This window comes from Rhinolophus sinicus, chromosome 17 (assembly GCF_057876585.1).
Source record: "Rhinolophus sinicus isolate RSI-liver-muscle chromosome 17, RSI-T2T, whole genome shotgun sequence".
NCBI lineage: Eukaryota > Metazoa > Chordata > Mammalia > Chiroptera > Rhinolophidae > Rhinolophus > Rhinolophus sinicus.
This window is the reverse complement of record NC_142517.1, coordinates 50,991,757-51,018,089: the sequence shown is the minus strand read 5'-3', so window position 1 is coordinate 51,018,089 and position 26,333 is coordinate 50,991,757. Positions and strand designations below refer to the sequence as shown.

At 41.2% G+C, this 26,333-nt stretch overlaps 1 protein-coding gene and 1 long non-coding RNA gene across 6 annotated transcripts in view; one reads left to right on the top strand and one right to left on the bottom strand.

Moving 5' to 3' along the window:
- Positions 1 to 15,225: 15,225 nt before the first annotated feature.
- LOC141570957 (uncharacterized) lies at positions 15,226 to 21,347 on the bottom strand. Its single transcript, XR_012495391.2, has 3 exons — positions 20,697 to 21,347; positions 19,193 to 19,297; positions 15,226 to 15,461 (listed from the first exon to the last, which is right to left on the bottom strand). It is a non-coding gene; the product is annotated as an uncharacterized LOC141570957 (long non-coding RNA).
- MASP1 (MBL associated serine protease 1) overlaps positions 18,745 to 26,333 on the top strand; it is a 65,246-nt gene continuing 57,657 nt past the window's right edge. For 2 of the 5 annotated variants that reach the window (XM_019752100.3, XM_019752103.3), the window contains exons 1-2: positions 18,960 to 19,097; positions 24,748 to 24,979. In XM_019752100.3, the coding sequence (XP_019607659.3) occupies positions 19,093 to 19,097; positions 24,748 to 24,979 (237 nt within the window). In that variant the 5' untranslated portion in view covers positions 18,960 to 19,092. Of the gene's footprint in view, positions 18,766 to 18,842; positions 19,098 to 24,747; positions 24,980 to 26,333 lie in introns of those variants that run through there. The other 3 variants (XM_074329233.2, XM_019752099.3, XM_019752101.3) reach the window with 3 other exon arrangements.

Here is a 26,333-nt window from a genome sequence, read left to right as displayed (position 1 = left end):
GCCTCACCCTTTGCCAAACGGGAAACTGACCCATGTGGAAGAAGTAACTTATCCAAGTTTATACCAGAATACAAAGCCAGCTGCCCTTCCTGGAAGCTCTATCTCCCCACTGTGCCAACTGCCCCTCCCTGCTCTGGGAGTCTTAAGCTGTTTCCACCTCCCCCTCCACTGAGGTCCTGCTGGCAGCAGCTAGCAGAGCCCACATGGCACATGGCTGGGCAATGGTCCGGGCGCGCCTGTGTTCCCCGCTCTCCTCGGCCTCCCCATGGAGACGCCCTGAAAACAGTCTCAAACCCTGCATTGCCCTAGATGACTGTCCCCTGAGTTCCTGCCCCTCCCTCTTCAGGGATGGCAGAGTTGGCTTTTCTTCAGGGACTCTTCAGAATGGAAAAAAAGCAGCACCATCGACGTCAAATGGCTCTTACACAACAGCAGCAACTTGCTGAGAATCGTGTATAGAACTCCAGGACATATGGATTGAATTTCCCTCAACTTACCCAGAAATGTAATAAGTCAGGGCCGTGGAGGAAGGCTGCCACTGGGTCACGGCACTCAGAGCACTTGAAAGAGTCATTACCCCCAGGGATGTCTTACCCTGGAGCTCTCCCGTCCTTTTCAAGTTCCAAGGCTTCTTACCCTCAGCATAGTACAGGCTGGGTGGCTCAGTCATGATGGCAGTGCCCCAGACAGCTGTCTGCCACCTTCCTTCAGAGGAAGACTGTGCTTCCAACCTCACAGACTGGGCAGAATGTCTGCTCATTACTTCATTCATTCCTCTACTCATTCTACTAGGATTTATTGAGCACTATAGGGGCGGGGGCAAGAATATAACAGTGAATAAGAAAGCACAGTCCTGCTCTCACATCTTGTGAAAGAACTTTCTAGCACTCTACGTTATCAAAGCTTTTCAATAGGGGTGAGTTGCCAGCACTGGCAGTGTTCAAGCAGAGCTTGATAGAGACTCAAGCATCAGATGAAGAATTGGGTGACTGACCTCCCAGATCCTTCCCAAGTACAAAGTTTCGTGAAGTTGTAAGTTCCTGGAACAGTGCCACTGCTGCCTTCCTGCCTCCCACTGCACGATTCTCCTTGGAAGGCCTGCAGGAACTTAGAGCCAGAGATTTTTGTTGGAAGCCATGGGCAGTCCCTGAAGAAGCAATAGTGGGTCCAGAAATAGCAGATGCCATCTTTCCTTCTGAGAAAACCATTATCATTCTTATTTCTTATTGTTTATTGTCTTTGTCCCTTCAAAAGAGAGCTGAGAACTTTCTCCCAAGGGAGGATGAACCTGAATAAACCAAAAACATATAAATAAACATAAAAGTTCTGGATAAAAGGTTCCCATTGAGAACACTGCATAAAGGATACACAGGTATTCTCTATATTATTTTTTCATGTTGTAAACATTATATTCTTGTATAAATGTGCAGAGTACAGAAAAGCAAAAAAAAAAAAAAAAAAAAGAAATATTATCCATAATCTCCCACTCTTTTGGAGATGCTGGGTGTGTGCTGTATTATTTCTTATAACTGAATGCTTAGCTACAATTATCTCAAAGTGAAAAGGTTTAAGTAAATCCCCTAAAAGTTCTTGATAATTAGACTATGAATATGTAAGATGTTGCCTTTAGGGGAAGCAGAATAAGGAATGTAAGGGAATTCTATACTACTTTTTCAACGTCTTTATAAATCTGCAATTACTTCAAAATAAAAAAAAATTAAAAGCAATTTTTAAAAACAGAAGAAACTGCTTATTGATAGGGCATGGGAGAGAGTGCTGGATCAGGAATTAGTAAACATTGACTTTCTGTGACCTGGGACAAATCCTTTGTCCTCTCTGGCCTCAGTTTCTCCATCTGTAAAATGAAGGTGTTGGACAAGATGGTCTTCATATATAATGCCCTACCCCATCTATGGCCCAGTCTGTGGTCCTACGTCTGTGTCACTTTCATCCTCTTCTCTTCACCCTTTTCCCAGCCCAACTTCTCAAATTCCCCAGCTCAGTCTCTGAGTTCCTCCACCCCCCACCCACCATCCTCATCCCTGTGCCTGGGCCAAGCTTGTAGCCTTTAACAAGAACCTGGAGGTTCTCTCTGAGCTTGGCAAAAAGCTGAATGGAGTGCTCAGGTCCTCAGTTGTTTACGTAGGACAGTGCTTTTCACACTCTAGATGCATCCAAATTACTTGGGGAGCTTGTTAAAATACAGATTGCTTAGCCCTATGCCCAGAGTTCTCATTCAGTAGGTTGGGTGTTAACCTGGGTTCTTTGAAAGAGCAGAGGACAACTACATGCCCCATGCTACAGAGGAAAAGCAGACTTGCCAGAGAATTTGGCTGTAAAGCCTGGAGCCTGGGAAGAGAAGGTCTGCAAGAGCAGAGAGGCACCCCTTTGCAGTGGGGGAGGGAGAAGAGTTGCTCCAGCTGTTCCACTTTTTTCTCCTTTCTCACTCAAAATGAAGCACTGCCCCTGCCCCACACCCCTCACTCCCACCCCTGGGAAGGCTCCAGAGCCATGTGAGGTCAGCACTCAGGCTGAGGTGCTGATTGTGAGGGCAGAAGGAAGGAAAGACAGGAGTGGAAGAAAATCTTCAAAGTCCAGGATACACAAGCTAGGAAGGAAGTGGAAATTTAGTCAGTTCCAGACTGATTTGTTAGCGAAATGTTACTGGGTGGTTTGGGGGAATTGCGTAAGTAGCAGGTTGCCTGTGGCTGTGTTTTTCAACACCCGTGTGCTCCAATGGAAAATGAGGTGGAAGATGAAGAAGATGCATTAGCTTTTATGAAGTTCTATTAAGCATTTAAGTAAGTGCCCAGCCCTGGGCTAAGCACTGTACACAGTTTAGCTCCATGAAGTAAGCATTATCCATGCACCGTAACGTCTCCATGGTCACACAGGTACCCACACCTGCTGATGCCTGACCGCCGACCCTGCTCTGTCCACTGGTTGGAATTGCCCCACGACCTCCTGGGCTTTGTCACTCCCTACAGGCTATGTGACTTTGACCAAAGCAATTTTTCAGAGGCTCACTTTCTCTGCCAGTAACAAAAGCTGATGACAAGTACTCCCTAAAGCGTTTTAAGGCATGGATAAAACAGCAAGGTGAAACTGCGAGGTGAATTGCAAGGTGCTGTGTGAGCGGCAACCACTCACCTAAAGATTAGTAGTAATGACCAAGGCCTTTAGTATCTACAAGAGTAGCCACTTAGAGGTCTTACGTTTGGTTCCGGGCACCACTGTGTTAACATTCTCATTCTGTTTTAAATAAAACCATTACTCACCAGTGTAACTAATGTTTTAATATTACTAATTCCAAAACCATCACACCATGGAGCCAGAGTTTAAAAAATAATTTAATTAAAAATCAAAACATGCCCAGTAGTAATGCTTGTTTGGTAAATAATTTCTGTTTCAAATTCTAACTTGGTGTAAAAAGTGTTTGGGGTATATTTCATTTGTTAGTCTGTGATATATGTTTTCATTGCATCTCTGTAAAAAATTCTGAAATTTTCAGAAAAATCATGACAATAATACTAATCCTTTCCTGTTTTACAGAGGCAGATGGTAGGCTGAATGGCAACTTGTGTCTCTTCATTATAGATGGGGAAACAGGCCCAGGCAAGTTACATGAGATGCTCAACTTCTTAGAGCTGTGTCCATCGATCCAGGTAGCATGAGTGCAGACCCAATGCTCTTTGTTTTGTACCATGCTACTTACATAGAATATCTGAGAAGAAAGCATGCCAGCCCAGCCTATACCATCAACTCTGCCCCACCCCAACTCAACCAGCTTTTTTTTCATATGAGTGTATACTCGCCATACACTGGGAAATTCCCCCTTAGAATCAAGACTATGTTAGAGTTGGAAGAGGCTTTGGAGATTGTCCAAGGGTTGATATGAGGTGTAAAAGTTCTAAGAAGTCAAGATGACAGGCTAAGATCACACTGCCAGAGGAGCTGGGAGGGTACCCCCACCATCCTCGGTACACAGGGATCTGAAGAGGAGGTGTTTACACAACCAGCCCCAGAACTACTGACAGGAGAGGGTTCAGGGAGGTTTCCTGGAGAAGATGACAGTAAGAGATTTAGAGGGTTTTTTCAGTATGTTTGCTCTATATCTCCCTGATTCTCCAGGAAAACTCAAAGGGTAAACTTGAAAGGGATGGTGATGATGATGGTGGTGGTGATGATGTTATAGAGAAGGAAATTGAGGCTCAAGGAGGCAAAATTATTTGTCAAGGTTCACACCACCAGAAAGAGTGGTAGAGGCAGGACAAAAACCCAGATCTTCTGTCCCCAATCCCACTACTGGTTTTGACATGTCTTCCTGAGAATACGTGGGAAAGGCTTTTGTATACACTTTACATTTATATAGCTTATTCAATGTCAAGTTCACTTCAATAAAGATGTCTGAAAAATAAAATAACGTGAGCTACTGAGCAAGTAAGAGTATGAACAGGCAAAAGGAAAGTGTTTAGTAAATGATGAATAAGAACAATTTCTCCTTTAAAAAAACACCATAGACTCTAAGTGTTGGACGAGTACTTGGAGATCACTGTATACCCTGCTTTTACAGATGGGAATAAATACTGAAACTCAGAAAGAGAAAGCAACGTGTCTACAGTTAACAGGGTCTTAGGTGTAGTGCTCTTCCCATTAATCCATTCTGTGGTATAGAAATTTCAGAGAATGGGAGAATTTTAAAATGTTTTATTATGGAAATTTTTAATCATACACAAAAGTAAAGAGAATTGTACCAGAACTGACATAGGAGACTTTTAAGGTAAGTTCCTAACTCTACACGCCTCACTCCTTACCTCCCTAACTCTGTGTCCTTATCTCTAAAATGGGCTAACAATGCCTAACTTGCTGTGAAGATTGAGTGAGATAATGCATATAATGCCTGACGCACAGTGAGGGCTCAGTGAGCTCAGTGCTGGTTACTCATTCTGCATAATCCCTCCCTCACTCATTTTCTCACTTCACTTTTTCTCACTAGCTTTTGTTCTTCCTTCAGCCTGTTGACATCCTACTCATCTTTTTAGTCCCACGCTGAAGGCCGCTTTCTAAATATTATTTTCATGATCCTCCTACTCCTACTTTCCAATTATATTATTGTTATTGGTTGAGTCCCTATAAAGAGCTAGTTGCTTTGTGGGTGTTTTGTAGACCATCCCAAGGAGTTTTTAATCACTAATCCTATAAAAACAAAGATATATAAAAATTTGTATTTGAGTTACACTTTTTTCTAGAGAAGGTCAACAGCCTTCTTTAGGTCCTCAAAGGTTTTAGTTATTTTTAAAAGACTTTAAGAATAACTATGTCCTTGAAATGATATGTAAAGAAAGTGTTATCACTACTTCCATCTTTTGGGGGGAAAAAACCAACACAACTCAGGCCCAAAGAGTTGCTCCGGTTTACCCACTTACCTCACTGTCCTAATGAATATAGCGTTGAGCATCCTGTAATAAGTACTTACTTATTAGAGTCTACTGACACGTCTTCAGAAGCATCACCATTTTTCTCAGTCAGATATGAGTAAAGACAAAAGATCCATAGAGCTTAGTGCCCCTTGCAGGGGCTGAAAATATTTTGAGGTCCAACCTTTTAAAACAATCTTCGTAGGGGCAGCCAGCTTTCCTGACATGTTTTTGTGATGAAGTATTTTTGTTTTTGAAATCCTGCTTTAGAAAAAATCATCGTCATTCAGGTTTGTTGTGCTGTGACAACTGAAGTGTTTAAATTTGCCCTGTGGTTTGGCCAGAAAGTGCTGCCAGCCTCAAGGTCCATGTGCCACACATGCCCATGAACTTCAGCCAAGATGAGCTCTGGGCTGGGCCTAGCCAGGAGGTCTTTCCTGTTCTTTTCCAACCTGCTTTAGTTTCATCACATTTTTCTGAGCCTGTGAGTGGCCTGAGAACCAAGAGGCCTGGGTATGTATGTATTGTTAGCTCCTTGCTCAGTCTCTAGCTTCTCACCCATTTGGTTCTATTTTTCACACTGCTATCAAACAGGAATTTTTAAAAATACTATCTGATCAACAGAGAGACAAATACCACATGACTTCACTTGTATGTGAAATCTAAAGAAAAAAATAAATGAACAAATAAAACAGAAACCGACTGTAGATACAGAGAACATATGGTTGATGTCAGATGGAGGGGGACTGGAGGGTTGGGTAAAAAAGGGGAAGGGATTAAGAAGTACAAATTGGTAGTTACAAAAGAGTCATGGACATGTAAAGTACAGCATAGGGAATATAGTCAATAATATTGTAATAACTCTGTATGGTGCCAGGTGGGTACTAATCGAGGAGATCACTGCATAAATTTCAGGGGTACTATGCTGTACCCATGAAACTATACAATATTGAATGTCAACTGTAATTGAAAAATAAAAAATAAATAAATAAAGGCTGAAATTTAGGCTGGTGGAGGTCAAAGATTACACATATTTTCTATAGTGACAGAAGCCACTGCAATCCTGGCAATAAAAGGTAATCTTTAAAAAAAAAAAAAAAAAAAAAAAAAAAGAGAAAGAAAAAACCTATCTGATCATGTTAATCTCCATTTAAAAAATTTTTCTGTCTCCCTGTTGCCTAAAAGTTCAGTGGTCCTTAACCCTTTCAAGATGCTGGATCAGTGGTAAATTTTCCACATCTAGCCCAGCATGTGGGCTCCTTATACTCTGACCCCTGCTTACCTTCCACCTCTCTTCCTCATCTCTGTAAATGAAGCCAATGTCACCTTAAGACAGAATTCTAGGAGTTATCATTGCTTTCTCCCTCTCCTTCATTCCCGACTCTCAATTTATGGCCGGGTTCAGGCTTTTCTTCTTACAAAATATAGTTTGCCTTTATGAGCCCCTTCATCCATAAAAAAAATAAAATAATTATATTTTAGTGCTGCATTGGTATAAAGGCAAATATAATCCAGGCTGGATTCATTGTTATATATTTATTATTTCATGCTTTTTATTCTGATTTTAAAAGAAACTAAAATTAAACATTTTCATGGCTTTCGGGTTCTATGCCCACTGTGCCTGCTGGATGAATGGGCCTTGGTCCTAACTACGGCAACAGCCTCCTAACTGCCTTCCTGCCTCCCCTCTTCCAGATGCATTCTCCTCACAATACCCAGAGGGATCTTTTGTCATTATAAATTGGATTGTGCCACTCTCCTGGTTAAACACCCCTGACCCAGTCTACAAGTTTGGACACAGGAGGCTTTGCATTATTGTAGATACAAATAAAGCCTCTGTCAACCACACCCTCCACACAAGTAATTGGTTGTGTCTGATATATCACCTTCCCCACTTTCTTCTATGATATATGGAAAATACATACAAAATATTCATGATACATACAAAAAATGTATTCTTTGGTGAGCCTATCGGTTTTTCATTAAATAAATGATATTCTGACGTACATGTCATTCTTCAACCTGCCCTTTTCACTCAATAATAAGTCTTGGAGATAAATCCATGATGATGCATATAGATCTTTCTCATTCCTTCTAACTGGTTCCCAATATTTCATAGTATGAATGGATTATATTTAGCCATTACTTTACTGATGCCCATTTTTCACCTTAACAAATGAAACTGCAATGAACATGCTTTCACATGTGTTTCTCTAAGACAGATACCTTGAAGTAAGGTTCTTAATTTGTCAGATACGTGTATGTTTACTTTACTAATACCCCCAGTTCGACCTTCAAGTCTCCATGCCACTTTATACTCTCACACGCATTGTATGAGTGTGCTCATTTCTCTACAATTTCAACACTAACCATCTCTAACATTCTCCGGTAATTCTTTCTGAAAGGGCCTGCAAGTGGTAAGTTTTCAGTGTCTGAATATGTCTTTATTTCAACTTTATTTACACAATCCTTTGATAGTGTAGAATGATAGGTTTAAAGGTATTTTCCTTTCGCACGTAAGATATTCTTTATTCCCTTTTGTATCCAGGTGGCTGTTGAGAAATCTGAATGTCAATCGAATTTCCATTCTTTTCTTTTGGTAATTTTTAAGATTTTAATTTTATCCTTGATATGCTGAAATTTCACTACAAGGAATTTAGGTATAATTTTGTGTATATATTCCAACTGGGGCTTGCTAAATTCTTTGTCTGAGAATTCATGTCTTTTCTCAACTCTGGGAAAACTGAGACCAATATTTCTTCAAAGATCACTTCCCTTCTCTTTATTCCATTTTAATGAAAATTCTGTTAGACATACATAGGTCCTTCCGAATCTATGCTCCCTTTATTTTTTTCATATTTCTGATTATTTAGGGGAATTCCTCAACTTAGTTGTCCAAATCATTAATTAATTTTTCATTGGGTCATTTAGCTGTCCATACTTATGATTGTGTTTTACTTTTAATTTCAATGACTATATTTAATAAATGCAAAATTGTTTCAATTTTGCTAATTATCCAATTGCTTCTTGTTGCATTTCAACCTGTTTCTTGTTTGAAGTCTTCCTCTTCTTGTTTTATAGATGGTATTCCAGAAGTCCTTTAGCTTTCTGATATAACTTACTGTGGGGACAGAATCCCAGAGAACAGTTTTCAGGCTATTAGCCTCACGTGGAAAGGTGCTGGCTCAGGTAGTAGATGGCCATCAGCTGTAACCAGTTAGCCATTGGCCACTGATATAACTGCTGTGGCTGAGCTAGCAAGAGTGGATTGCAGTTAGCAAGGGGTTTGTTGGTTGGCAGAGAAGCGGACGGCAGATTGCGCATTGTGTGGAGCCTGCTTCCTGTGTCTCCAACCCAGCCGCCAGCGAGACTATAGTGGTATGAACATCCCATCCATGGCTCCGTGGATGTTCCTTTTTGGCCTCACCATATCCTGCGTTCTTATGTGGGGAGTGGGACCAGAGACCCCTGTGTGACACTTACTTTAAAATCTGTTTTTATGGTCCTCGTAACTCTATTTTCCTTCCATTAAATTATTCTCTTATTGAGTTTATTATCTCTTTTCCAAATACAGGCTTTAAAAAGAAATACTTGTTGATTAGTGTTTGGCACCTTTTCTGTGGTTGTGGTTCCTACTCCTTCCCAAGTGACTTCCTGCTACAGCCTTGTCAGCTTCCAGCTTCCCAGTGGGACCATGAAGCCTTCCTACTTGGTCAGGACAGGTTCCCACTGTGCCTCAGCTCACTGTTGTAGATAGCGCCTCGTCTACTGCCCTCCTTTTACAGACCTTCTCATTTTCTCATTCACAGATGATTCCTTTCCTTAATTCTGAGTGCAGCTGCTCTTTATTAATCCAATCTTTATATCTTCCTTATTATTTCTATGAATTTGGTGTAGAAATGGGGAGTTTCCACATGTGCTCAAGTCCAGATAACATATCCCATCATCTTGAAATCACCAACTCTTCACTAGCTGACTTGTACTCATTGCATTTAGCTTAAATGCCACATCCCCATAAGGTTGCTGACCACTTTGTATAAATTAGGCCCTTCTATTAGTCTTTCTCATAGAACTTTGTTGTCTTCCTATATAGCACTCATCGCAACTGGTAATTATAGATTCAGTTATATGTTTACCTGTCTTGATGATTGCATGCCTTTTTAAAACATCATTTAAACATCTATGTATTCAACAAGCATTAATTGATTCCAAAGTACCAAGGATACTGTTCAGGCCCTTGAACTATTGTAGTGAAAGAATGACACAAATAAACAAGTATTTTCTCTATAATTTGACACATTCAATAATTTAAATTATGTATAAGGAACAAAATTGTGTTTACTTCGTGTTGGGTGATTAGGGAAGATTTCCCAGATAAGCTGACATCTGAGCAAGATTTCAAAGGATAAATAAGAGGAAATTCTACAGACAGATGAAGAAGAACATCCCATTAAAGATCAAGAGAACAAGGTATATAAATGATTGCAGGCATGAGAGTGTGATGGAATCTGGAATACACAACTAGTTTGGTACCAGTTCTAGATATTAAAGTGTGGGTGTGTCAAAGTGTGTTGGTTGTGGGGGAGAATATAGAGGTGAGAGAGCAACCCCATATAACAATATTGTGTCAGTCAGGATAGGCTAGATTATCTGAAGTAACAAAAAATACCAAGAGCTCAGTTTCTTTCTCATGCATGCAAAGTCTGCTGTGGGCCCAGGTGACTGTCCAGGGCAGCTGTCTTCCACATGGTTCAGCCCTGCAGGCAGGCTACTTCAATCTCATTGCATCTCACATCAACATGAGTTAGGGTTTAAATACTATTCTAAAGCATTTTGATTTATTCTCTAAGCAAAGGAGAGCTCTGAAAGATTTGGCAAAGGGAGCGAACTAATGAGACTTACATTTTTATAAGAGTGGGACTAAAGGCAGATAAACCAATTAGTAGGTTGTTGAAATAATCCAGTGAGAAATAACGAAACCCTCTGCTAATGTAGGAGCATAGAGAATGGAAGATATGCATGCCGATGGATTTGAAAGATACTTATATCTAAACAACAGGACATTGACTGATGGCATATGAGGAGAAGAGGAAAACATAAATTAGAATGACACTAAATACCTGGCTTGGGTTTTTGATTTGATGGTGGTTCATGGACACAATTGGTACAGGAGAATGAGCTTTTTAGGAATGGAAAATTAACAACCTCTGTCCATTGGAACCTCAGATGGAGGTGGAAATAGACACTTGATTTGTGAGTAAGGAATTGTGGGAAGATATTAGGCCAAAGAAATACATTCTTAAGTGATTAGTATGTAAAATGATATTTAAAATTTTGTGGTATTGCATATGAGAAATACTCAGGAAGAATAGTTGAAACTGAGCTTCTGAGTTTCCTGGCCTCAAGAAGGCCATCAGGCCTCTGAAATCATATGACAAATTTAAAGAATATGTGAGCATTTAATTTTTTCTTAGAAAAAGCTCTATTTCACAAATGTTTTTTGAAGGTCCTACTATGTGCAAGTCCAAGACACTATTCTTGGTACTGGAAATATAGCAGTAAACAAAAAAATACAAAAATACTTGTCCACTTGGAGATTGAGTTATTCTAATGGGATGGGGAGCAATCAACAAATAAATAATTAAAATAAATAGTATCTTAGGTGATTAGTGCCATGAAGAAAAATGAAACACAATATGGAGATCGCAAGCACGGGTGGGAATAGAATTAGTAGAACAGAATGGTTGTGTAGGACCTCACTGCAAAGGTGACATTTTTTTAAAGAACTGAAGGAGCTGAGGGAGTGAACTGTGAGGCTTTACTTGGGGTATTCCAGACAGAGGAAATCTAGCTTTCCTTAGATTCTCAATGATTCACCAGAAAGAGGAAAAACCATTCCTCTGAAGTAAGAAGAAAACCATGAAACAGATAGAAAAATAACAGGAGTGGTGGTGATTTGTTGTGAGATTCAGAAAAGATGTAAAGCCAAGAGGATCTGACCAACTGGTAGAAAATGGAGTGGTGTCAAATAACTGGGTGTCTTGGTGAGGTTGGAGTCTAGAATAGGGCTATTGAAGGAGCAAAACATCTAGAAAGATAGAAGATGGTGGTCAGAGAATGGGGTGTTATGAGTTTAAGAATTTAGAGGTGAATATGGCTCTGGGTGTCGTACGCGGCTAAGGTGAAGCGGAAGAACTCATCATGGAAGATGAAGAAGTCAGGGAATGAGAGCCCGTTGTCACTCAAGACATCCGGAATTGGGAAGGAATAGTAAGCAATGGTGACACGTGCCTAAGTTCTTAATGAAGGGAACTAAGGATAGAACCAAGAGGTTGGAAAGCAACAGTACCAGAGATGAATAGGCCATACCATAGTGATAGAAGAACAGGGAGATTGGAAGGAGGGTAAAAATATAATAGTCATGAAACAGCAGTAGAGAGTTAAGGAAGTGAAGATCCTGACTTCGTCATGATCTGAGTCCTGCTCCCCTGATGGTCTTAGCCCAGCTCTCACTTTGCTTTTTATGGCTTAATCAATCCTGTCCTGTGGTCGGATCTGCTTGGTCCACATGGGCTTAGCATCTGGGAACCTCTGGGAGAGAGGAGATCAAATATGAATGGGTAGCAGTTCTAATTGGTACAAAATGGATTTAGGTCAGCAAAGGTAAGGGAGGGCTGGTTTCCTAGGGCTGCCATACAAAATACCACAGACTGGGTCACTTAAACAGTACAAATTTATTTTCTAATCGTTCTGGAGGCTAAAAGTCTAAGATCAAGATGTTGGCAGGTTTGGTTTCTTTTGAGACCTCTCTCCTGAGAGGCTCACAGATGGCTGCCTTTAAAAAAAAAAAAGAAAAAAAAAGATTTTACTAGGGAAAGGGAACAGGACTTTATTGGGGAACAAAGTGTACTTTCAGGACCTCCTCCAAGTCAAGCTGTTGTCCTTCCGATCTTAGTTGTGGAGGGCGCAGCTCAGCTCCAGGTCCAGCAGATGGCTGCCTTTTTGCTGTATCCTTGCATGGTTGTCCCTCTGTCTGTTGTTGTCTGTGCCCTATTCTCCACTTCTTCTAATGACACCAATCATATTGGACTAGGGCCCACCCTAAGAGCCCCCTTTTAACTTAATCACATTTTTAAAGACCCTATGTCCAAATGCAGTCATATTCTGAGGTCCTAGGGGTTAGAATGTCAACATATAATTTGGGAGGGGACACAATTCAGCCCCCAACAAATGGTATGGTATGTCTCAAGTTCTAAAGAACCCCAGGATTCTCTCTTGTACACCACCCCCAGCCCCTGCAAGATTACCATGAGGAGAAACAAGCAAAGAGGAAACCAGATACCCTGTATTACCTGCTAGGCTAGTACCAGGTTCACTGCCTTGGGTTCTTCAGTAAAGCTTGGCTAGATGATAATGCTTCCTTTGGTCAAAAGTTTAAATGGAGCATCCACACCCCTTGCCAGAACTTAAATGCTAATCTCCTTCTCCTACCACCCTCTGGCCAGGTGTATGGAAAACTAGCATCAAAGAGAGCCAGAGTGACCTAAAAGAGGCTGGTTCCAAGATGTCTTTTCACTGAATGAAATAAGACAGACAGCAGAAGTTGATGTGTGTGCCCAGTTGAGTCACTTTCACTGCCTACTAGCAAACACAGACTCTCACCTGGAGAAGAGTGAGGAAGGTGGTGGAAATTAGGTTAGGCAGAGAGATGGGGGGATAAAGAGAGGTATCCCCTCTTATATAGAGACCAAAGTAGGGTCTAGAACCCATAAGCCTAATAACGCTAAGAAAGCATGAAGATTTTGCTGCTCAAAAGAGATTAAGATTCCTCAGAGTACCTCTTTGTTTGACAATACTGTGTGGTAGAGAGCCAGGGTGTGTTGTGGAGGAAAAGATCTTCAAATAAGTTTCTTTTTAAAGTACTCAGTCTCAAATAGAGTGGCCTACAACCTAATATAAAAGAGCAGGGGAAAAGGGAAATCCAAGTTCATGGTTTCAGCCCCACCATCTCATTTCTATGAAACCCTGGACAATGCATTTTTCTCCTCTGGGACTCAATTACCTCATCTCACTATTATTAATCATGTATGTAAAATAGAGATCATAATGTATGGCCTTTACTGGTTGTCTTGAGGATAAAATGAGTCGTAACGGAGAAGCATTCTTCTTGGGAATAGTTTTTTCTGTTTTATCTCAGAGTTCCTTTTTTAAAAAACTACTTTGAGATCTTCTAACACTTTAATCCAGTCTTAATAATGGTGTAATAGGTATGGCTCTACACACTGAAGCAGATGCCATAAAGTGTTTGAATAGGAATGTACTTTAAAAAAAATAAAACAAAACACCTAGTTCATCGTCATCATTGCGAATTAGAAACTCAAAGCCCAGGACAGACAAAGAGCTCAATGCTTCACACTGGGTTGGAGCAGAATGCAGCCTCTACCGCCTGGTATCTTGACTCACAGGCCAGTCCTCTCCGACCTTCTGTTCCTGAGTCTGCCTTCTAGACTGGTGCTTCCAACCCTTAGTCATTCACCTTTACAATTTGTTTTTCACATGCGTGAATACCACTTATATTATTTTGTTAAGTATTTTTATTTAAAATGACTCTGCATTTATTTTTTAACTAAAATCCACATATTTGAAAATGTTACTACCATAAATGTAAAAATAAAGATAATTAATTAAAAAGTTATTCAATTCTAGCAGAATACTCTTGCCTCTACAAAACCCTGGACCTGAGACTTCCCTTTCCTGGTTAAAATGAAAAATAGCATTCATAGCAAAGTGGTACTGCCTTCAGACTTTCTTCTTCATAATGTCAGGAGTGAAAGAAAAATAAAAAAGGCAGAACTTTCTTGGCATATGATGGTGACGGCTTGGATAAGTTCAGCTCAGAAAACTCCCATTTCCAACCCCCGTCTTCTTTATTGCCCGCTTCTGCTCTATAAGTTGTAAAAGTAAGAAATATGTTCCTAGCCTCCCTTGCATTTAATGGTGGATGTGGGACCCAGCTCTGACCTGTGAGACATAAAGAGAAGTCCATTCATGTTACCTTTTCCTCTTCCTCCCTTTTTCTTGCTTAGATATGGACATGACATCTGGAGTTACCGCAACCATTTTGTAACCATAATAAGGCGTCAAACATGATGATAAAAACCCAACTCCTAAGACTGGCAGAGCAGAAAGAAAGCCCACAATGTTGAACAGCTGCCCCAGATCTACCCACCTCCTCATCTCTTGCTACGTGAAGAAAATAAATTCTATCTATTTTAGTATTAATCAAGGTTTCTCTTATTACCTACCAAATAAAATCTTAACTGACCCAGGGTTTATTAATTCCATATGCATGGCACCTGAAATCAGCTTGATATCACTTGTGGTATATGTCTCAGGCTTTGGGAGAACCTTCTGTAAGACAGTTTGTGTTCGTTTGTTAGGGCTGGCATAACAAAGTACTATAGATTGGGTAGCTTAAACAAAAGAAATTCGTTTTCTCACACTTTCGAAGACCAGAAGCTCAAGATCAAGGTGTTGGCAGGTATTTTAAAGAAGTTCAAGATCAAGGTGTTCTTTTGAGACATCTCTCCTTGGCTCACAGATGGCCGCCTTTTTGCTGTCTCTTCAAATGTTGTTTCCTGTTACCTGTATCCTTCCTAATCTCTTCTTACAAGGACATAAATTATATTGGATTAGGTCCCACCCTAACAACTCCATTTTAACTTAATCACCTCTTTAAAAACCCTATAGTCACAGTCTGAGGTACTGGGGGTTAGGGCTGCAACACATGAATTTTGGAAGGACACAATTCAGCCCATAACAGAGCTTAATAGTTTATTTTCTAATAGAAACTATTATTTTCTCCCTTGAAATCTTGCCGTCACATAAGAGCATAGCTTATGAATGTTCAAAGTCCACAAGCAGGATCGTGAGTCTGCAGATGAGGAGAGGAGCGTCCTGGATTGGGGCCAGGAGGCCTGGGCTCTAGATGTTGATCGTCTTCTCGTGGGCACACTTAGTCTCTCTGAAACTCAGTGTCATCATCTGTAAGAAGATGTGAATATTACGGGTAACAATGTATATGGAAATATCTACATACTAAGGATATTTTATCAAACCTAAAATACCATCAATTATAAGATGTACCATTCTGTTATGTGTACCCAAAATGGCAAAATCATGCCATGGGAGCTTTTGAAAATTACAAATTCAGGAACCCTACTCCAGAGTCATTAAATGTGAATATGGGATAGTGTTCAGGAACTGGTATTTTTTTTAATTTCCCACATTATTCTGATAATTGATAGATTCTGCAGTGATGGCTTTTAGCATACTGTCAGTTAATGTGTTGAATAACCCAAAATTTAATTCTGAGATCTTTGGGGATATTTAATGGTTTCTTAGATATTTTATAGGAAGCCTGGATTTCAGACTTTGCCAACAAAAACCCCTTGCCCAAATTCCTTACATTCTCTAACACATTCATGGAATTCCAGAAGGTCCGACTTAGGAGATGCATGTAATAAATACTTCTGTAGAACATGTAAACCAAGCCCTTTCTAGTGGTAGGAATGCTGTGGCATTTACTCTTTTATAGTAGTTTTTCTGATCTCTTTCCCTAACTATAACCTGGGAGTGTTGAGCCCACATCTACCATTCTATACTTTTATGATCCTGAATGATATACTGTCAGTTTCTTGTATGCGTATTTTAAACACTTTTGTGAAACTTTTTAAAAACTAGTTGAATCTTCTTAAAAATTATTTTTCTGCATAGCTATGTTTGAAGGCTGAGTCATGGGGTGCTATTATGACAATAGATAAAGCCAGTGTCAAGATTAGAGGGCCACTCTGGACTCTTTACAGGTCATTAGCCATCCACCTGGCCTCCCTTAGTCCATCCCTTAGTCAATACTATCCCTTAGTCCTCACGCCCAGATTTACACGTATTCATGATCTCAACAGAGTTCCAGCCCCTGATTTCACAGTGGAGCAAACGCATGTTTCTCTTCTTCATCCCCTGGTCAAGAAAGTAGGTGACCTGCCCGAGGTCACCTACAGGTTAGCCTACCGATATTGAGCCTACTCCCCAACCACTTCCCGTCCATTCCTCCCACTCCCACATCCATTAACGACACCATGGGGAGTTTTTATCAAAAGCACAGGACAATATCACCCATGTAGTCCAACACAAGGGGAAGCTGCCCTGAAGCCCACCCAGATCATTCCTGAGTCACATAGTTCTTGTTTTCCTGCAGATTCCATCAGAGCCTTGCCTAACTCCCAGGGAAGCACATATCAGATGCTCTGTATATTGGCAAGACTTTGACTTAGAACATATTTCAAATGCCTCCCATTGAACATTGGCAGCCTTGAAAAAACATGGGCAGGAAATTATTCCAGGAGGCTCAATTGTTCTGTGACACTTTACAAGAAACTGATGGCTTTCCCTCCCAAGCTCTTCCCTCCCTGCCCAGGATAAATGACTGTATTTCCCTGTGTGTGCCCTAAATTAGGAGAGGACCAGCTCAGCTGCAGTGTGAATAAAGGGTATGTCTTTAATGGGCAGGGCCCTCTGCACAGTTCAGTGTTCTTTGAGCCAAGTTCTTTCTCCTTTGGTTTTAAAACTCTTGTGTATTCCAAGAGAAATGTTGTCCATGTGTTTCTGATTCATTTACACTTAAATCATTAAAATGTTGTTTTGTGAGAGTTATTTGATGTCTGAGGAGCCTGTGAGTCTTCTTAATGCGATTTTTAAAGGTTTTTTTCTTCTATTCTGCCTGAAACACAAAGCAACACTTTGTTGAAACAGTGCCTAAGGACAAACATATTCTCTCATCCCATATACTTGCACCCACATTATCAACCGCAGCCTCTTAATAATGCAAGGCTTGGCAAAGCTGACATTCGAAAGTGTTAAAATAGAGAAAATGGAGCAATGAGAATTCCAGTGAGATTCAAGCCACTTTTCCCAGAATATGCCAAAGCAGGTTGAGAGTGCATGCGTTTGCCCCCGTGGTTAGAGTAGGTGGTGGCCCTCTCTCAGGTATACCACTAGACAGCTAAAAAAGCACTCTGAGCATAATCTCACTTAAGTCTCATCGCCACCCCTATTTTCCAGATAAGAAAACAGGATCAAAGATTTTTAAGTATTGATCCCAACATACACAGATGGCTGGATAGAAAGGAAAGATTACAATTAAGTTCTGACTCTGCATCTAACGCTTTTTTCAAAATGCCTCAAATTGAGTTTCTTTGTGAATGTTGTGTGTACTTAAAATGTCATATGCATTATAATATATTATGAGAAGCAATACAGTATAATTGTAAGAGCTCAGATTTTCCCCTCGTCACTTTCTAGCTGTGTGACCTTGGGTGAATTACTTAACTTCTCTGTGCAGTTTGCTTATCTGAATGAGGGCAATATTACTACCCACTTATATGAGATATAACAATGATTGGAGGGAATTAATACATTACTAGAAAAGTGCCTGACACATAGTGCTCAAGAAACGTTAACTCGTAGCTGTAGTAGCAGTAAGTCATGTAACCTCTCTGGGCTTCAGTTTTCTCCTTTGTAAGATGAGTGTAATGTATGACCCTCACAAGTATGTGGGAGTCATTGAGATAACATTTGTACCTAACACAGAAGAACTTTTCAGCAAAATCTAGTTTGTACACCATTTGCTTGTCACTGTAGTAGAGGGAGCAATATTCTTATTATTCAGGTCAGCTTAGATCTGATTTCTCCACAAACCCTGGCTGTAGACATGTATATGGGCCTGGGTCTTCCTACACCCCAGGGAGAGGGGCTTTTGTGCTGTGGAGGATCCTCTCTGGCTGGATTGGACCTCTGCACTCTCTGAGTTGGTAAACAGCACAGGTACTGTGAGTAAATGGGAAGAAGACCTCGCCAACTGCAGACCTGGGTGCTCCCTGCCGTTCTGGGCCAGTGGCTCTGCTCACAGGGAAACCTGTAGTATTTGTCCACAGAGCGAGGCTTTGGGATCAGGATCTGTTTTCTTTCCTACTGTAGATGTTAGAATTGCCTTCTTGGTTGGTGGTTTCTGCTAACTTGGTGTCCTTTTGCTGGTGCCCTGAAAAATAACAGGAAACTATAGCCATCTGGCAAGGGAGACTGAAGAGAAATTAGACTTTGTCCCCCTCCACCCTCCACACACACACACACACACACACACACACACACACAGTGACACGAATACCTATTTGAGCCTCTCGGTTATTTTCTCTCAAGAGCTGGAGCCAGTCACATGGGATAAAGGAGGGAACTAGAGGAGCAGATCTCTTAAGGAAGAAGACAGATTCTGTTCTGTCAGGTTCCTCTGAGTGTGCATAAGAGCCAGTCGGAGGGGGGGGATGGGGGGAGAGAGACAGAGAGGGAGAGGGAGAGAGAGAGAGAGAGAGAGAGAGAGAGAGAGAGAGAGAGAGAGAGAGAGAGGAAAAGGCAGAGGGAGAGAGGGGGAGAGGGGGAGAGGGGATCTGTTGCAGGCAGGGGAAGGCGTGACCTGAATGGAGAATGCCAGCCAATTCCAGAGACACAGAGGGACCTCAGAACAAAGATAAGGCATCGCTGACACCACACCAGGGACGAGCTCATAGACAAGTCAGGCCGGGGGGACGAAGGCCAGGCAGCCAGGAGCACCCAAGGCAGGAAAATGAGGTGAGTGCCAGGACAGGAGTAGGCACGGGTGTCCCTTCAGGGACCAGGTGTGAAGTAACCCTGGAAGGTCTGACCTTGTCTCTGGGCAGACTCACCTGCGTGTCCTGTGGGTGGTAGAAGGGAGTTTCTCCTCAATCCTTGGGGGCTTTGGAAGGGAGACAAGGGCTGGGTGCCTTCCCCGGGGCTCTGGAGACATGCAACTTGAAACGGGAGACTTTGTGCAAATCCTGCCCCAAAGCTGCTGAGGCTCACATTTCTGCCTCTGCCAGCATAGGGTGCTGCCTGCTGGTGAATATGACTTTCCCTCTGTTGCCCACAAGGCTGATTTTTTTTGTTTTCTTCTTCTGCTAAGTGCACTGGTTTATCTCTAACACTTTGTGAGTTAGATATGTGTTTTTGTGTTTATTTGTTCTGACCGGAAAAGAAACCAGCTTCCCACAGCTCAGCTCTGGTTTCTTAAACCTTCAGAAGTTGGCCAGTTAAAACCTCAATTTAGAAAACTGAAAACCTGTCCCTGCTCCACAGTCCCCTATAAATTTCTGCCTTTCTCACTGAAATCAGAGGCAGCTGGTGGCATGAATCAGGCTATCAATTGCACCAAATGGCTCTTAAAGGGATATCACAAATTAAAAAGAAAAAAAGGAGCCTTTAGATTTCTGAACCTAGGACTTTAAATTTTAACTGGTTTTTTTTTCTCTTCAACATTTCCTATTCTTCAGCCTACACTTAGAGTTACTTGGTCTTTCTTACCAAACATTCTGTATAAATTTTCCTCTGCAAGTCTCAAAGCCCCTACCACCATAATTATTTTTACTACTTTAAGTGTTAGTGCTATTAAAAATACAGAAAGGAAGGAAGGAAGGAAGGAAGGAAGGAAGGAAGGAAGGAAGGGAGGGAGGGAGGGAGGGAGGGAGGGAGGGAGGGAGGGAGGGAGGGAAGGAGGGAGAGAGAGAGAGAGAGAGAGAGAGAGAGAGAGAGAGAGAGAGAGAGAAAGAAAAGAAAGAAAGAAAGAAAGAAAGAAAGAAAGAAAGAAAGAAAGAAAGAAAGAAAGAAAGAGAAAGAAAGAAAGAAAGAAAGAAAAAGAAAGAAAGGAAGAAAGACATTTTGTAGATGTTAAGTCCCTAAACACCTCTTTCCCATTAATTTTCTTCTCAATTGGAAAAGGGGTTCTATTTGTTTCTCTTCTGCAAAGTCACCTAGCAACTTTTCTGGGTCTGGAGTCAGTGAGAGGCTTCAGACTGTTAACTCTTTCAACTCAGATTACCTGTGGTTCAGAGAGAGAATCAGATCTCTAAGGTTAATTCAATCATTCTGTTCTTTTTAAATCCATTGTCATTTTAAACCTGCCATCTAACTTCATTTTCGTTTCTCCTAAAAGAGGGGAGCTTTATGCCATCTACATGGAATGACAATTTGATTGATCTGTCACTATTTGAATCCCACCCTACCACCCAATGTTCCAGACATACCAAACTACAGGGCTGATTAATAGTTCTATATCGTTGCATTTACTCATTCCTTCACCAGAACAGCCCTCCCCTAATTTGGTACCTAGGGGACCGGACTGATTGAACCAGCTCAAGCATCCCCTTCTCTCACCTGGCCAGCATCCCCTCCTTTGTTCTGTCTTTGTCCTTTGGGGCTCCATCTCTTCTTGTCTTTGTAATATTTCCTTGTTTAAACCTCAACCTCCTTTTCCAAGACTGAATGTTTCTTAAGGTACAGAATCTATGTCTTGTCCATCTGTGTATGCCCAGCACCTAGCATGATGTCTGTTTCCTATTAGTCAATCAATAAATATTGGCTGAATTGAATTCAGTTGTTGAAATACCAAAAGTACTATTGGAAAAGTGCTCCACTAGAAGTTTTCAAAGGGTCTTGCCTCACATAGAACAGCACATCAGAGTTTGCAAAAACATTTTTATAGGCACTGTCTCACCTGGTCTTCAGATTGTGGATAAGATAAGGATGGATGGAAAAGTGAGGGTAAAAGCAGTTAACTTGCCCAAAGACACACTGACGATTTTTGAAAAGGCTCAGACTTAAACTTAGGTCTTTGGGCTCCAAATCCAGGATTTTTTCTACTGTATTCCACCAGACTCTCAACCAAGTGTATCAGTCTATACCAGCAGCTCTCAGTCCTAACTGCACGTTAGAGGCGTCTGTTGTGCTTTAAAAGTTGCCAATGACTAGACCTCACTCCAGACCAATTAAACTAGAATCTGTTGGGGAGGGGCTTTGGTATTAGTATCTTTTTTTTAATTTTCACATAAAGCCATGGGTTTTTGAATTATTTTTCACAGGATTAATTGCTTTGGCCAGATGCCTGGGCATATGGGCAAGGACCCAGCTTCCTCTGTGAGCTTTTGTTATTCCTGTCTTCTGTTGAAGCTAATTCACCATATGGTATTGGGCATGACATGTCACCTCTTGGGGTATCCTTTTCATTATCTGTCAAATAAGGGTGTTGTCAAAGAGATCTATACAGTCCCTTTCAACTGTTCTACTCAAAAACTGTCTGGGTGTAATGTAGGTCGAAGTGAGGGGAGTGAATGGAGAGGATATAAAGTGCTACTCATTCCACAACCATTGATATATGCAGACAGTTTTATGCATTCCTGATAGCCTGCTCTGACAGTGGAACCTATGAAATCCCAGCTTTATACATTACTTCTGACATTTCAAGCAAATGGAGCTAAACTTTTTTGATTAGCTGGAGAATAGATAGCAGGTGTCAGTAATTGTACAGCCGGTGCCTGGTGTATAAGAAGCCAAAAAATTCAGAGTGTGATGGGGAGTGAAAGCTGCCACTTGTATTCTTTGATTTGCAGCCCCTAAAGCAAGCAAGCATATGCTCAAGCCCATTATGTGCAAGGAGATATTTGTTTCATATGTTTGACGGTTTTGAGAGGCAAACAAAATAGAACAGAAAGCTTCATAGGCCTTCCTCCCACGCTGACCAGTTGCCGACCACATATGGTCCTGGGCCTCCTGGGGCTGTCAGCAGCCAGCACTTGACAGACCCACATCAGGAGGCTGAGAGTCTCCTCCATGTGGTCTGGAAAAAGCAGACATGGAGAAAGTTGACCTTTCAGCCTTGCATAATTTGGACGTGGCTATTGCAGAGAAGTCCAGTTTGGGAGCCAAAACCTACTCCTAACCCCTCCCTGCTTTTCGGGAAGCAGCATGATGGACTAATCATAACTAAAGTTTGCTTAGGGCTGGACAGTTCACAAAGTACTTTCCAATCCTCCTTTATTCTGAGAGCAGCCCTGTGGGAAGTCATTATTATCACCACTGAATAGATGAAGAAACTGAAACCTTACATGACTTCCCTAAGATGGGTCAGATAAACGAACCCAAAGTCTGGACTTGACCCTGGTTCTTCTGACCCATGAGCAGTACTCTCCTCTCCCCAGGCAGCATTGAACCAGAGCTCCCTGCCCTGCTGACATTGCTACATTTCCTCACTTGAAAGTAGGCTGCCTGGACCCTGTAAGTGAGAGTTTCTGAACTCAGCTTTCCTATGAATTCACTGGAGAGCTTGGACTTATGCCTTCCCTTCTCTCTGCTTCTGAGGCTTTCCCTCCACAGATTAGTTTTTAAAAATATTGACCCTGGCAATTGGATTAAACCATTTTCTTTCCTTAGTTGCATCTCACATGTTGCTATTATAGGGGCCTTGGAAATAATTGAATTAACTTATTCTTTTCTTTTTATGGAAAAAAATAGTTATAGTTCCTTCTAGACAAATTTGAACATTTCATATATACAAAAATAAAATTAAAAACACTCATATTCCCACTTCAGTAATACCCACTGTTAATACCTTGGTGATATCCTTCTAGGCCTTTTGGTACTTACCTATTTACCTTTTATGTCAGTATTATATGAGACAGCTAAATAATATATGTATATACTTATCTTGGGTTTATACACTCAAAAATTCGTGTTTATGCACACATACACATATATGCATCTGTATACTGGGGGGAAGGGTGGGGAGACACAGCTGCCTGATTAGCGTGTAATGATTAATCTGAAGGTGTTGATATAACTTCCCAGTGTTGACTTTTTGAGCTAGATGGCTCTGGCCCCACTTTCTTTTATTCATTCATTCATTCATTCATAATCTATTACATACCAGGCTCTATACGAGGTGCTTTGTATACACGTACATCATCTTGAATGCGCATGTGAGTCATTGTAATTAGAGATTATAATCCCCGTTTTACATATGAGAAAGCTGGAGCTCAGAATGACTAATTACCCAAGATTTTCCAGCCAGTAAATAGAAGAATTGGGATTTGGACCCAAATACATCTAACTTCAGGGGTTATGCCTCTAAAGTAGTGCAGTGTGAAAGATGCTGTAATGGAAGCATGCACTACAGGGAGCTATGGAGTGAAGGGTACTCCACAGCCGGGGAAGCTTTGAGCTGAATAGTGGAGGAGAAATCAGACAAGCAGGTGAGGAATGAACAGGGCATATGCAATGGAGCAATGGGGCCAAGGCATGGATGGGAATGATGGGCTCCCAGAAAGACATGCCAGAGCGTGGCTGGCACTGAGATGAAGCTGGATGGGCAGATCCTCACTAGATCAAAAAGGGCTCATCAGCTATCCCAGGACCAGATGCTTTACCCCATAGGCACAGAGGAGCTGCATGGTCACATCTGTGTTTTAGAAAATCAACTTTGGAGAAAGATTGCTGAATGATATAAAGTGGGAGCAGGGAGATCACTTAGTATGCAATAGCAATAGGTTAGATAAGAACATTTAAATTAACTGACTGGAGAAAAGCAGATGGGTTTCTAAAACATAGGAAGCAGAACAAATAGGGCTTATGGAAGACGTTGATAAACCAGGTTTGGGATGTTTGAGTTCAAGGTCCTTGGGTGTTGCAGTGGGCGTAATTGTGGTGTATATTGACCATTAGGGTTTTGACTAGCTTTAGACATTCTGCCTCTTTATTGCATCAGCTACGTTGGGCATGTTCTGTGAGTTTTATTGAGTTTTTCTTGTCTCTTTTACAATTCTTTTAACAGTCCACTATCTCTGATTCCTACGGCTGGAAATAAGTTGTAGGCTTTTGATCCTTTTATAAGCACACTTACCAAGAGGGAAAAAAAAATTGTTTCACTCATTCTGTCTTACTTTAAAGCTTTGCATACCTTGATTGATTTTGTTAAATTTGTATATAAGATACTGCAGATCATTGAGTATAAATCTCATCGCACTATTACCAAGTTACTATTACTTACTTTTTAGAAAACTGAGTCAAGATTTTATGATTCTTAAATGAAGCTGAGCTAAAGAAATGATATCAAATTTTACTTAATTATGAAATTTACATTTTCAACAGAAAAATATGTGTCAGATTCCCAAATCTGGTACTTTCTGAGAAAATGTAATACTATTATCAAATCCTCAAAAGAGCACAACTGGAAAAATCTTAGAAATCACTGAGTTACTATCTTCTTGTATTATTGACGGGCAGGTTAGTGTCTTCCTGCCCCCAGAGGGGAAAAGTAATGACAGCAGGTCAGAGGCAGAGATATGCTGAGAACTTGGTGTCCTAGCTGCTGATTTAGTTAAATAGTGAGGACTTATGTCTGTGAATGTTAAGAAGATCCATGTGTGTCTTTCAGGTGGCTCCTTCTCTATCATGCTCTATGCTTCTCCTTGTTGAAGGCTTTGGCCCACACTGTGGAGCTTAACAATATGTATGGCCAGATCCAGTCACCTGGCTATCCAGACTCCTACCCGAGTGATTCAAAAGTGACTTGGAATATCACTGTCCCAGAGGGATTTCGGATCAAGCTTTACTTCATGCACTTCAACCTGGAATCCTCCTACCTTTGTGAATATGACTACGTGAAGGTGAGACCTCTGATGTTCCCTAACTGGGCCAGGATCTCTACTGGAGCATCTGCTGAGAGTTAGAGAAGCCTAGACGAGTTAGACGCTGTGCTTACCCTCCCAGAGCGCGAGTGCATGAGGGATATACACTAGTTACAACATAATGAATGAAGCTGTGGGTGGTATGCTAGGTGCAGGCTGAGTGGGGAAGCCTAGAAAAGACCATGAGGGAAACTGAGGCTGGCAAAGTGTAACTCAGCCAATGCAACCTCCTCTGTGTCTTTCTGTTCTCAATAGTTAATGTTTCCGCTAACCTCTGCTCCAAGGTCACCTTTAATTCAAAAAAGCAGAAAAGGGCAGAGACCCCCAAAGTCAGCATTAATCGGACTGAAACGCATCCATAATTGTATCCAAAGCGGAGGCATTAGAAAGCATTGCCCCATTCCCTAAGTAATGATCAAGTGTTTGGGAAGTGTAGGTTGTGAGGTAGTAGACAGTAGGAGATGAGGTTGGAGGGTTAGATTGGGGAGAGATTCTGAAGGGCCTTGAATGTGATGCTAAGGAGTCTGGATTTTATCAGCCAAGGTTATAGACAAGGATGGGAATCACTATTAGAGGTACATGTAAAAAACACATGGAAGAAGAGCAGGAAATGATTACATCAACACAATATTCCCTGGAATTTATAGAGAACTCACAACAATGCCACAGATGGGAGGCTCTTCTTTAAAAGTAGGGCTGAGAAAAGTTGCAGTACCTTTTTTTTCCTTTCTTTCTTTTTTTTTTTTTTTAATTTAAGTAAGAAAATACATTTGGAGTATTTCTGAAGCGATCGAGTTTATCAAGGTTGTATCTGGTTCAAAAATATGAGAACCTACTTTCTAGCCTTTCTCTGGCTTCCTGGAAGAGGCTCTCATCAAACCACTGTAGGCTAGACTTTGTATATGTTTGGTACTATTGCAGTCTCATTTTTTGCACAGCCAGTAACTCAGTAAGAGTTAATCTTGTATTAACCAAGGTGTTTGATCAACAGCAAAGCAGTGCATTTACAAGGTGATTTTACACTTGTAATCGCGTTCAACCTCTAAAACAATCCTATGAGACAGGTACTACTATCGCACTTTACAGGCTAAGAAACAAACCCAAGAAGGTAAAGCAACTCATCCAAGGTTTTATAGTAGCTACTAGTAAGTGGTGAATCAACGTTCCAAACCCATGTCTTGTGATTTCGATTCCATCCTTTTTCGGCTACACTAGCTGTGCTCCCCTGAGCCCCAGGATTCTGCAGGGGCTTAAAAGGCCACTGGAGGGGAGAAGGCCTGGGAAGAGGGGCTGTGAACCCCTACCCTGCATTTCCATTGTTGGGTGTTGCTTA